This window comes from Apodemus sylvaticus, chromosome 3 (genome assembly GCF_947179515.1).
Source record: "Apodemus sylvaticus chromosome 3, mApoSyl1.1, whole genome shotgun sequence".
Lineage (NCBI taxonomy): Eukaryota > Metazoa > Chordata > Mammalia > Rodentia > Muridae > Apodemus > Apodemus sylvaticus.
Window position 1 is genome coordinate 35,508,111 of NC_067474.1, and position 12,883 is coordinate 35,520,993.

The following is a 12,883-nucleotide window of genomic DNA, read 5'->3' on the forward strand; positions in this document are numbered from 1 at the left end:
GAGTACAGTTAGGAGCAGAGTATCATGGGTCTCATTTTCTAAGTTGAGCTTGGACTGTATTTATTAACTCCTTTAATAAGCCACGGAAGAGCAGTGATATGACCTACAAGATGACATTCATAGGAGATGAGGCCTGGGCTTGAAGAGGGACAGTCTGTCATCAAGACAAGGTACTCAGACCTGGTGCAGTGTGAGCTCCACGTCTACATCCCCACAGTAGTCCTGAGGAACAGGCCCTCTTGTGTGTGTGAGAGCGACTGTGTTCCTATATGCTCCCATGGGCGCTTTGCCTCTGGAGGCCAGGGAAAGCCCTGGGTGCTGTTCCTCAGGTACCACTCACCTTCTGTAACGAGACAGGGTCTCTCATCCATACCCTCAAAGCAGACTCAGCCTGCTGGCCAGTGAGCCAGGCTCCGCACCCCAGGAACAGAGGTTACAACCACGTGCTATCTTGCCCATCTTTTTTCTCTCTATGTGGGTGTAGGGATGGAGCTTAAGGTATTATCCTTGCAAAGCAAACACTTTATTGACTAAGATATATCCTCAGGCCCTAGGAACAAGTATCTTCAATGCCATCTCCCTATTGTAGACAGGAAGTCTCTGAGAGGTTAAGTAATGATTGGGATGGATAATCATGTGCTGGGATATGATCCGGGTGAATACAAGTTTACTACTGTCTTCATGATATGGCATTCCCTAACCCCAGCCGCCAACGTGGGGGCAGCTTTCATTCTCATTAAACTAATTTAAAAAGTTTTTGCATATGTGAATGATAAATAGCCCCCTTTCCTCTCTCTAGCCCCTTCCAAGTCTTCCTCCCCTCTCAAATTCCTGGCCTCTTTGTCTTTATTGTTGATACACACACACACACACACACACACACACACACACACGAATAAATATATAAATATCACCTGTCAAGTCCATTTGGTTTTGATTGTATGAGTATGTTTTTAGGGCTGACCGATTGATACTGGATAAGCAATTAGGAGCTCCATCCTAGGAAAGACTAATTATCTGTTTCCCAGCAGTTGTTAATTATCTATAGGTCTTCATCTATGACATTTCCCTCATCCATGGTGAAATGCTAATTTGTGTTGTCATTGTTCAGGTATTGTACAGTCAACTGTATTGTGGAGATTTCATGGGTGTAGCTTCCCTGTCATGTCTAGAAGATACAATTTTGAAGCAGAAGTCCTGGTCCTCTGGATCTTAAAATATTTCTGTCCCCTCTTCTGTTCCCTGAGATTTAGGTATAGGGATCATGTTGAAGATGCACTGTATTATCTGGGACTGGGCATCCCACGACCACATGTTCTTTACATTTGATTAGATACATTGTGGCTCTCCGTTGGTCTCAGTCTGCTACAAGTAGAAATTTCTACATGATACCTAACAACAGCCCCCCCCCCCCCAACAACTTGGGAAGTTCTTTTTCAAGTGTGATAGCTCATGTGTCAAGACCGGAACTTCTTATCAGTGCCATTAAGGAGAGGTGAGAGCAGTCATCTGAAACATCCTCGCCTAGGGCCTGATGCCAGGGCTGAACCTGGGCCTTCTCTCCTCTCTAGTTGAGGTTTCTCAGGTAAGCTGGTGCTCAGTGGCATACAGCTTGTCCTGTCCATACAGCATCACGGACAACGCTGCTTTCAAACTCCTTAGCTTAGGCTCTTATTTGGTTGCTAAGCAAATACATGCTGATTTAGTCTTACAAACACTAAGGTCCCCTGTGCCTGGTGTGGATAGCTTTTGTGATGGTTCTAGCAAACTTCCAGTTATTGGTAAGTATCACACCTTTCAATTACTAAGTTGAGACGTCAGTTGTTAATGAGTTATTCCTCTTTCTAGAAGCATCTTTATTCTTTATGTGAGCACCCTCTCTGCTTGCTACCTTGGGAGTTGTGTCATAAAACATTTTTGGGGTGTGTGTGTATGTCTGTTTTGAAGGGGAATGCATGCATTTTGACTCTATAAATGGTTTTCATGTACACATGGTTAAACAAATATAGTATAGTGAGGATGTGTGGGTCATTCCAGTGACTGTTCCGCTCTATTTGCTACAGGTGACAAGAAGTACATCATGGGGCCCAAGCTCTCCACTCTTGATGCCACTGTCTTTGGACACTTAGCTCAGGCGATGTGGACCTTGCCGGGGACAAGACCGGAGCGGCTGATCAAAGGCAAGCAGTACTCCCTCCCCTTCACTGAGAGTTGCCGGGCTGGGTGAGCGGGAGCGGGCAGCCGCAGGGGGATGCGGGTGCAGTGAGAGCCAGTGATGCCAACAGTTCTGTGTCCCCAGCATGGTGCTATTTATGTATCCACCTCCTTTCAGTTCTCTCTCTCTCTCTCTCTCTCTCTCTCTCTCTCTCTCTCTCTCTCTCTCTCTCTCTCTCTCTCTCTCTCTCTCTCTCTCTTGGCAGAAGCTTTGCCAGGAGAGCAGCGATAAAGATAATTTAGGACGGTCCCAAAGCCAGTAGTGTGAGTGGCCTAGGTGGGGAAGTTTCTGCGGTAGCTTTGGAACAAACAACCAGGACATGTCTGGCCGTGTTGTGTATATGAGTATGTTAAGGAGAGTTTTAGTTCTTTGGTTTTAGCTGTTGACAGTGCCACGTAAGCTGCTCTTGCAAGTGCTCGACAGTGGAAATTCTCCTTAATTTAGCTCAAGATGAAGATGGACGAATAGTCAGCAGTTCTTAAATGTTCCTGTGGTGGGTTAGTGGGATGCACAGCAGGTAAAGGCACCTGCTACAAGGCCTGGCACCCAGTGTGCCATCTCTGGAACCTACATAGGAGAAGGAAAGAACCAGTTCCTGCAGGTTGTCCCTGACCTTAGTCATGCCTCTGAAAATACTAAGTATAGTAAAGATAAAGTCACACACTAGCTGTACATATAACTATCAAATATTACATATTTAACTGGAGAAAGTATAAAACAGATAGAAATGCTTTTTAAAGATTGAGACGTGTAAGCGAGACATGGTGATTCACACCCGCAGTCCCAGAACATGCATGCCTAATGCATGAGACTTGGGCCAGCCTGGGCGTATGGGGACAACCTGTCTCACAGCACACAAGCAAGCAGCCAGATGAGCACATCTGTGACTTCAACATTCACAGAGAACTATTGATTTTGTACTGTGTATTTTCATGTTTCATCAGTCACCCCTGTGTATGAACTTTAAAAGGCTGGAACACAATACTGATGCTGTGACAACCTGAAGTTTTAAAATAAATAGTGCATTTTAGTCTTCCCGGGTTGTTATTCCTCAAGAATGAATTTAATACTTGTACAATATCCTATCCTTTTTCTGTATTGTAATTTACGCAATTAATATTGCTTTGTATTTGTGGGTTGCTTAAGATATTTTTGTTAGTATTCTTTTTTAAGTGGTAAAGTGTGTGTGTGTGTGTGTAATGTCATACTGGTGACTGTGCACGTGTGTGCATGTGTGTATGGAGGCTGAAAGGCAATATTGATCTCATCTTCTCTGACTTTCCACTCTATTTCATTTTAGAGACAGGTCTCTGACTGAACCTCACTGACTGGCTAGACTGGCTGCTCAGGAAGCCTTGGGGTGACAGACAGGTCTAGTGTTTACGTGAGTTCTGGGGACCTGAACTCAGGCCATCGGGGTTACCATGGCAAGCGCTTCACTCACTGAAGAAGCCGTTCTTGCCCCTCACTCTAAATCAGTGCCCTATGGTGGATATTATCGTTTATATGCACTCATCCTTTCCCTTGTTAGTCCCCGAGGCTGAATCCCAGGTGGGCATTGCTGTGTTGAAGGAATCCATGTTCCGGACTCGTGTGCTTTCTAGCAAGGCCAAAGCATTTTCTGAACTTATGAGCAATGTCCAAAAGCCTCTTCAATTTTAATTCCTTGATTAGTCTAACTATAATTTGTCTTAAAATTTTGACCATTTTTTGTAGTCTGTGTTATCAGTAATAGTCTTTCTGCATTTTTATTGGCATGTACTATGTAACATTTTCTGTTCTTTTTTTCCTTTCTTTCTTTCTTTCTTTCTTTCTTTCTTTCTTTCTTTCTTTCTTTCTTTCTTTCTTTCTTTCTTTCTTTCTTTCTTTCCTTCCTTCCTTCCTTCCTTCCTTCCTTCCTTCCTTCCTTCCTTCCTTCCTTCCTTCCTTCCTTCCTTCCTTCTTTCTTTCTTTCTTTCTTTCTTTCTTTCTTTCTTTCTTTCTTTCTTTCTTTCTTTCTTTCTTTCTTCTTTCCTTCTTCTTTAGTGTGTATGTATGTGTGTGTGTTATGTATATGAACAAGAACATGTGGCACATGTGTGGTGATCAAAGGACAGCTTGTAGGAGTTGGTCATCTTTCTATTATGTGGGTTTTGGAGATCAAACTCAGGTTGTCAGGATTGGTAACACTTTTACCTGCGCACATGTGTGGCCACCAGTCCCATGCTTGGCAAATATTTGCTGGTTATGACCCAAGCAGGTCCAAGCTAGTGCCAGGGATGCTGCAGGCCTCTCCTTCACCCTCATTCTTACTGTACATTGCTGATCTTGGAGAAAGTTGATCTTAGATTCTGGGTCTGGGTGATGGTGTTTCCAGTGTCAATGAAAATGTTCTTGAAATTTTTAGATTATTAGAGATATTAAGATGACACAGGAAGATAACAGTAATCACTTTTGTTTTCTTGAAAAGGCAGTTGAGGGTATTTCCACTTGGGAAATTCCAAAAGAAGACTCTTTATTCTAGAATTCTAGGATTGCCTTCTGGGTAGAGGAGCGTTCAGCTTTCAAGTTGTCTGAGAATGCCACTCTAGTTTTTTTTTTTTCTTTATTTGCTTGATTAGATCTTCAAATTAGACAGTAATATGTAATGGTTACCAGTTGAGTGCCAAGAGAATAGGTAAAAATGTGTGGTTTTCCCCTTTATTAATATCCACTCTTGCTCCTGCAGAAGAACCAGTGTAGGCTATTGTAGAGTAAACGTAAGCCCTTTCTTTTTCATGTACAAGCTCCTATATTCATGGCTCTGGTCTGTTTACGCAGTGAGCGTTGCTGTGTGTTCTACTCTACGGCTTACTTGTAACTTTCTAGATTCCTTAACAGCTGTACAACTTTCCATAGAAGAAGTGATTTATTCAACCACCTTTTCTTTTCTCTTCGTGCCATCTCCCCTTTCCTTCTGTGCTGATATGTAAAGCTGTGCTTAACCCTCATGTGCGCATAACTTTATATGATGATGATTGTGTTGTAGTAGAATGGGGAACTCAAAGTGGAATCCAAAGCCAACAGTCATGCACACTTCAAGTTTCAATAAATAAAATCAAATTATGCTCATAGTAGGCTATAGCAATTGACCCTTCACCAACCATATAGTGCAATGTTTGGCTTCTATATCCTCATCAGTAGTAGATGTTACCACACTAACCTTTAACCATCTATACTCTACAGGGCATAAAATTGCTATCTGATAGCTGAATGTACCTTGAAGAAAAACCGTTTTTCTATTCACGAAGCTTACATATTCAGCACAGGCATTTATGTTAATAGTGCTTCTCTCTGTCTCTCTCTCTGTTTTTCTCTGTCTCTCCTCCCAACACCTGCTTCTGCTACTCACATTTATAGTTTTTTTGGTTGGTAGCATGTGGTACCTGATGGGAAACTTGGCCATGGGAAAGAGAGCAGAGCAGGGTAAAGGTAGACCCCAAGTCTAGATGTTCACTCTGTTTCATTCTTTTTGAGAGGCAGGACATGATGTGTAGGCTCCCAGTGTTTGCTCCTCAAGGCAAACCCTTCCAACTCCAACTATCCAATAGAATTACCGCTTCTTCCACCACAGCTCCCCGCTCTTAGGGAACGGTTCCTTTCCTCTCCTCATTCCAGGAAGAAACCCTATTGGTCCTCGACAGATTGTGTAAACCGATTACATCCCAGGCCAGACTCTCTACTCAGCAGAGCCTGCAGGATGGCGGTGGGGACTGAGGTCTGTGGGAGTTAGGAGGATCTCAGCAGGTGGGTAAACCTCTGCTGTGCAGTGCTGTCCACCATGAGAACCTTGTCAATGTTGACTGATGGGATTAGCAATCTCCACGATCTCACACAGAAGTGACAGTAATGTCACATCGATAGAGGACAAGTCTTCTGGAAGGAATGTCAAGAAGCAAGGGCACAGAAAGACAGGCAGCCCAGCCACAGAGCCCTGAATGCTGCATGTCTCTAGAGCTTAAGGCTACAGCCTAGTTTTCTTTTTTCTTTCCCTCTCTTACCCCTTTTCTCTTTCTTATCCTTTTGCTTTCCCTTCTTTCCCCTCCCTCTCCCTCCTCTTCTCCCCTCCCACCTTTTTTTTGGGGGGGTGTTCAGTGTTAGGAATGAAGCCCACAGTTTCTCATGGCTAGGACAGTGCTCTTTAACTGAGCCATGTCTGTAGCCTTCCTTTTATGTTTATTTTATTTATTTTTCTTTCATTTTTCTTTTATATTTAGAAACACAGTAAGTTGTTGATGGCGGCTGTGACCTCACCCTTGTGGCCCAGATGTCTTAGTTACCTTTCTATTGCTGTGAGCAGACACCATGACCATGGCAGCTCTTATGAAAGAAAGCATTTAATTCAGGGCTGGCTTACAGCTTCAGAGGCATAGTCCGCTATCATCCTGACGGATGCTGCGTCAGGAGGCATGTCCCTGGAGCAGCGACGGAGAGCTACATCCTGATCTGCAAGCAGAGAAAAAGTCAGGGACTGTCATGGGCTTCTGATACCTCAAAACCCACGCCCAATAACACACTTCCTCCAACAAGGCCACACCTGCTTCAATGAGGCCACACCTCCTAATAGTTCCAATTCTTTTAAATAGTGACATTCTCTGGTGACTAAACATTTAAATAAATGTGCCTATGGGGGGGGCATTCTCCTTCAAACCACCACAGCAGACAAACCTTGACCTTTTGATCCTCCTGCCTCCGCTTTCAAGCAGTGGTGACTGTAGGCCTGTACCATTAGGGTAAGAGTCTCATTTTCTAGGGTTCCTTTGGTGCTGCTTCTTGGGGGATGGACTTAAGTTAAAGAGAGCCATCTGGGACCTCCAATCTCAATCTCTCTCTCTCTCTCTCTCTCTCTCTCTCTCTCTCTCTCTCTCTCTCTCTCTTTTGTGAGGTCTTTTTCTCTTTCTTGCTGTGGCTGTAACTTGTTTATCTTCTCAGTCACTGTGATTATCAGTGGTACCTGGGGAGATGCCCCATTCCTCTCCCTGAAGGAGAAAATGGAACATTTTATATGTGTCTCCTTAAGGGAACAAGAATGTGAATGTGGGGTACAAGGTATAACAGGTAAGGACAAGTCAGATAAGTCAGAGTAGTAGAAAAGACAAATTGAAATGATTGTTGTGATTACCTTGGATGTGTGAAATTGTAAGTGCTCTTTTGTTCTTTATGTGTTAATACAGTTCTATTCACATGCTGTTAGTCTTGAGAATTATGCTTTTTTTTAGATAAAAAATAAACCAGGGTAGTTAGACTCTAATCGACAGAGCCATCAGTGTAGAAACAAATCAAACGATTGTGACAAGGGACTGGAGGAAATAATTAGAGTGTGATGCATCCATATAATGCACTGTGAGATGACTGTGGTTGTTGTGCTGTGAAATTCAGAGGTCCTCACTCTGTGTTCTCAGTAGAAAGGGGCAGGTTCCATGCAGTGGTGGCACACACCTTTAATCCCAGCACTTGGGAGGCAGAGGCAGGTGGATTTATGAGTTCAAGGCCAGCCTGGTCTACAGCGGGAGTTCCAGGACAGCCAGGGCTACACAGAGAAACCCTGTCTTGAAAATCCAAAAAAAAAAAAAAAAAAAAAAAAAGGGACAGGCACAGATTCTAGAGTGCAAGTTTATATAAATACTTGAAAGTATTTTCTATAAGAGTATAAAAATGCTATTGATAATGGGTTACTAATTCCTTATTTTGATTATTGAAATTTCCCAGTTTTTAAACTAAACATGGATTACATATATAATAAGTGAAATGTTTATATAGCTATAAAGATATACAGTCTTCCAATAGGTCAAATACTACTTATAAGGCAATACTGCCATCTAGTGGATTAAGAGCAAAACTCATGCAATTTCTTAATTTTTCTTTTGGAATTGGAAAACAGTGGTCAGATACTGTATCATATTTATAATTGTGTTTACAGCTGTTTAAATTAAAATATTTAAAAGTAAAAACACAAGTTTTACTATATGTGTTTGTAGGCACACTTATCTGTAAGAACAATTCTGAACTGTTTATGGGAAAATATAAGACATAGTTTTTAATGTTTTTAAAATTTATTTTCCATTTTTCTTTTTATTGAAAACGATTTTTTGCTCATACACTATATCCTGACTATGGTTTCCCTCCCTTTACTCCTCCAGGTTTCTCCCCACCTCCGCTGCCCTCTGGGTCTAACTCCCTTTCTGTTTCTCATTAGAAAAGAACAGGCTTCTAGGAGATAACCTCCAAACAGGACAAAATAAAGTCTAATAAGATGAAGTAAAACCCATCACAGTGGAGTTGGATGTGGCAACCCAACAGGAGGAAAGGAATCCTGAGAGCAGGCACAAGAGTCAGAGGCCCGCATGTTCTCACACTCAGGAGTCCCAAAAAATACTAAACTCAAAGCTAGGCTATACACACAAGGACCTAGTGCAGACCCAATAGGTCCTGTGCTCGCTGCTGCAGTCTCTGTGAGTTCGTATGTGTCTCACTTAGTTGAGTCAGCGAGCCTTGTTCTCCTGGTGTTCTCTGCCTCTGGCTCTTTCTGCCTTCTCTTTTGGAGGCTCCCTGAGTTCTCAGGAGAGGGGTTTGAGGGAGACGTCCCTTTTATATGCTCTCTCTCTCTCTCTCTCTCTCTCTCTCTCTCTCTCTCTCTCTGTGTGTGTGTGTGTGTGTGTGTCTTCTCTCTCTCTCTGCAATGTCTGGCTGAGGGTTTCTGCATCTGTTACCATCAGCTGCTGGAGGAAACTTCATTGATGACAACAGGATAAGGCGGAACTGATCTGTAAGAATAGCAGAATGTCATATGTGTCATTTTCTTGATAATTTTTTAGACCAGTAGTGTTTGGTTTTACCCTAGGTCTCTGGGATCTCTCTAGTCTCTGGTTTTTGCTCACCCGAGCAGTGTCAGCTATGGGTTCTGTCCCATGGAGTGGCCCTGATGTCAAATTAGACATTGGTTGGCTACTCCTATAAGCTCTGTGCCACCATTACCCTGGCATATCTAGTAGGTCAAAGGGTTTTCCTGGGTTGGTGTTTATAAATCGACTTAAATGTGAATGAGTGGTCACATTGGCCCTTTCAATATCCAGGTGTGAAGTGGTAAACTGTCTCACAAAGCTAGACGGTTAGACGGGGCCGCCAGGTTTTGTAAGCTGCCTTTGCTTCTGTCTGCTGTAGAGAGTGCACGTACTGCCTTTGTCTTCTCGGCCTGCTCATTGTGTCTAACTTTTCCTACATTAAAAACGTTTACTGTGCACATAAAAATCCAAATATTTTGACAGTATCTCTATGAAAAAATAGTGCTAATATCCACCCAGCTTCATCCCACGTTACCTGGGAGGCCCAGTGACTATGTCATGTCCCCTTCATATCATGAACTAGGTGGTTTGTACGGAAAAGATATTTTTTTTCTCACGGTGCTTGAAGTTGGGAAGTCCATGATCATGGTGTGGAAGACTTGTATCTTAGGAGGGCCTGTTTCCTTCCTTGTTCATGGATAAAGCGAGTGCCTCCTCACTAGGTCCTCGTATAGCAGAAGGAAGACCAGCCGAGCCTTGTTTTCGAGGTTTTGTTGTTTTTGTTTTTGTTTTCTTTTGGTTTTCATTATTCATTTTGCATCTCAATCACAGCCCCCCTCAGTCCCACCCCCATAAGCCCCTCCTCTCACCTTCTCAGGGGAGGGGAAGCCATCCCACGGGTACCAAACTGTCCTGGCACATCCCGGTTGCAGCAGGATTAAGCACATCCTCTGCTGTGGAGGCCAGACAGGCAGCCCAGCTAGGGGAAGGGGATCCAAAGGCAGACAACAGAGACAGAAACAGCTCAATGCAATTATTAGGGCATCCACATGAAGACCAAACTGCACATCTGCTACTTATGTGTAGGCGGTCCAAGCCAGACCACACATGCTCTCTGGTTGGTGGTTTAGTCTGTGTGAGCAAGTCCCCACGGGCCCAGGTTAGTTGAATGCATCCATCTTCTTGTGATGTCCTTGACTTCTCTTGCCCCATCAATCCTGGGGTTTTAATCCCAGTCCTGTGGGCTCATCTCATCCTTACCACCTCCCAATGATATCACCTTGGGAGTTTGGAGCATTAACCCTTGGACTCCCGGGGCTGGGGAGCACGGACATTCTGACCACAGCACTGTTGGGTCATTGCGTTTGAGCACTAACTCTTGCTTCTTTGCCGCTCTGCAGGTGAGCTGATCAACCTGGCCATGTACTGCGAGAGGATCAGGAGGAAATTCTGGCCCGAGTGGCACCACGACGATGACAACACCATCTATGAGTCTGAGGAGAGCAGCGCCGAGGGCAGCAAGACTCACACGCCCATGCTGGATTTTAGCTTTTACTCAAGGACAGAGACCTTTGAAGACGAGGGGGCAGAGAACAGTTTTTCCAGGACCCCAGACACGGATTTCACAGGACACTCGCTCTTTGACTCTGATGTGGACATGGACGACTACACAGACCACGAACAGTGCAAATGATGCTCCATCACGGACATCATCCTCAGAAGTCACCACTCCCTGGGGTGGGTCTGGTTTCCCAGATAGAAATCCGCTGAGCTGGGAGGAGATCTTCAAGCCTGGCCCAGTTTTAACATGCTAACTGGACTATAAGCCGCCTTCTTTCTTTCTTTCTTTCTTTCTTTCTTTCTTTCTTTCTTTCTTTCTTTCTTTCTTTCTTTCTTTCTTTCTTTCTTTTGTACAAACAAAAACACAGAACCATTCAGATGGCTCCGTCTAAAACAGACAAAACAAAATATCAGCATGGTACCTGAAATCCATTTTTGTTTTCATTAGAAAACCAATATTGTGTAGGAGGGCAGGTACTGGAGTGGGTTGTCAACTGGGCATTCATATCGATCCTTTGCAACTGAGGACTCGGCTGTCAGATGGATTCTTGACCATCTTTCATTGACTGGGGTTTTAAGTAACGAGAAATACGATCAGAAAAGACGTAGGAGCTCATGTCCCTTGGCTGCTGTTGTAGTTTGTATGTGTACTTGTCTGTCGAGACAGAAGCCGAATGAAGTCCACCGATACTCGGTGGATGGCTGTCCCCTGTGCGGCGCAGAGTGGGGGTGCTATGCGACTAGAGTTTCATTCTCAACCCTGCCGGTGACTAGCTGTGCGATTCGGGGCAGGTCCTTTAACTATTGTGTGCCTCATTTCCCCCACCTGTACGGTGGGGGTTACAATACTCTCCACCTACCTACCTCACAGGGGTGTTGTGGGGACTCACGTGGCAGCATTAGTGTGATGCTTTCAACCTCCGGGACGTGGTGCAACATGAACTTACTTTCTTCTTCCTCGTGCTTCATAAATGTTAGGGTCTGAGGGCGGAGGACTTTCATACTTGGGCAAGAAGCGCAGTCACTTGCCAAGGCTGTGCCGATGAAACCAACACAAAGCCAATTAGGACTGTGTCGTTTCTCTTTGTGACTTTGCTGGAGGAACTTTGGAAGGAACTTTGCCAATCAGCAGCAGCTACGCATGGTCCCCAGCTCTGTGCTTTACAGAACAGCATCTCTTCCTTTGCTGGGCGCATCAGAATGTGGCTTTGATGTGCCCCGCAAGTGCTGACCTACCTGTGTTTATTGATTTGCAGAAGGTAAAGCTTAGGACCATGGCAGGTTAGCAGAGAGAAAGGAGAGTAGTTGACTTTGTAGGCAGACGCTTGTCCACTGTTGTATATGTTTTTGAAGACGGAGATGTATTGGAAAGAGGCGCATGAAGGTGTTTCTTGTGTCTGAGTCCTCTGCACTTTCCTTGTCAGGTGTCTCCTTGTTGTTGGGTGACAGCATGATATCACTGACATCTTGTGTTTCATGACACTTATCCCTTCCCATCACCCTCTCCCTGTTCTCCCTCGCCACAGAGCCTCTGAGCAGGTGGGTGGGATTTCCCTGTATTTGTTTTTGTCTCTGAAGACAGCATTGGATAGCTTAGTTCATTTCGCAGGCAATTGTGGGGCAAGGGTTCTGTGATGGCTGTGGATTTGGTCTTAATAGACTTAACTGCACACCAGTGGCTTTGTTTCTGACCAGTGGGGTAGGGATTACTTCACATAGGGTTGAAGAGTCCCTTCGAAGATGGAAGTTTCTGAGAAATTAATGTAGTTTGCTAGAAAAGTAAACTCTTTTTAATGTAGCTGTTCCATGAAAATCTTTGGGGTCCATTTTCAAAGAGGCAAAGAGGGAGTGTTTTGAAGATGTTTGCCACTATGGGAGTCATGGGGCGTATGGAAATGGGAATAATGTTGAACTCCTAAGTTAGAAATTCTTACCTGTAGAAAACTTAGCTATGAATATTTTGTATTAAAGCCATCCCTATTGGGAGAGCCTGTTTTATGAGAGAGAGAGAGAGAGAGAGAGAGAGAGAGAGAGAGAGAGAGAGAGAGAGAGAGAGAGAGAACACATGAGTAGTCATGCTTGGATGTCAGTGTCATTTGGGTGTCCTCTGGTGTTCTAAGCAACTGGTGGCAGGTCCGTGTGACTAGGGAAACTCTTGACTAGAACATGGAGAGGAGGGCTGTGGACTTGACTCTGCATACCTTTCCTAGCTTTAAAGAGATGCCTAACACTTTACAGATAAGCAACCTATTCTTACCGAGTGATGCTTTTCCCTGTAAGAATGTTTTCAGTGTTAGTATGTGGGTGA

At 44.1% G+C, this 12,883-nt stretch overlaps 1 protein-coding gene across 1 annotated transcript in view; it reads left to right on the forward strand.

Moving 5' to 3' along the window:
- Positions 1–12,591, forward strand: part of Faxc (failed axon connections homolog, metaxin like GST domain containing) — a 57,251-nt gene extending 44,660 nt beyond the window's left edge. Inside the window, exons 5-6 of the mRNA XM_052176154.1 lie at positions 2,064–2,180; positions 10,416–12,591. Of these exons, the coding sequence (XP_052032114.1) occupies positions 2,064–2,180; positions 10,416–10,708 (410 nt within the window). The 3' untranslated portion in view covers positions 10,709–12,591. The remainder of the gene's footprint in view (positions 1–2,063; positions 2,181–10,415) is intronic.
- The last annotated feature ends 292 nt before the right edge of the window (positions 12,592–12,883 follow it).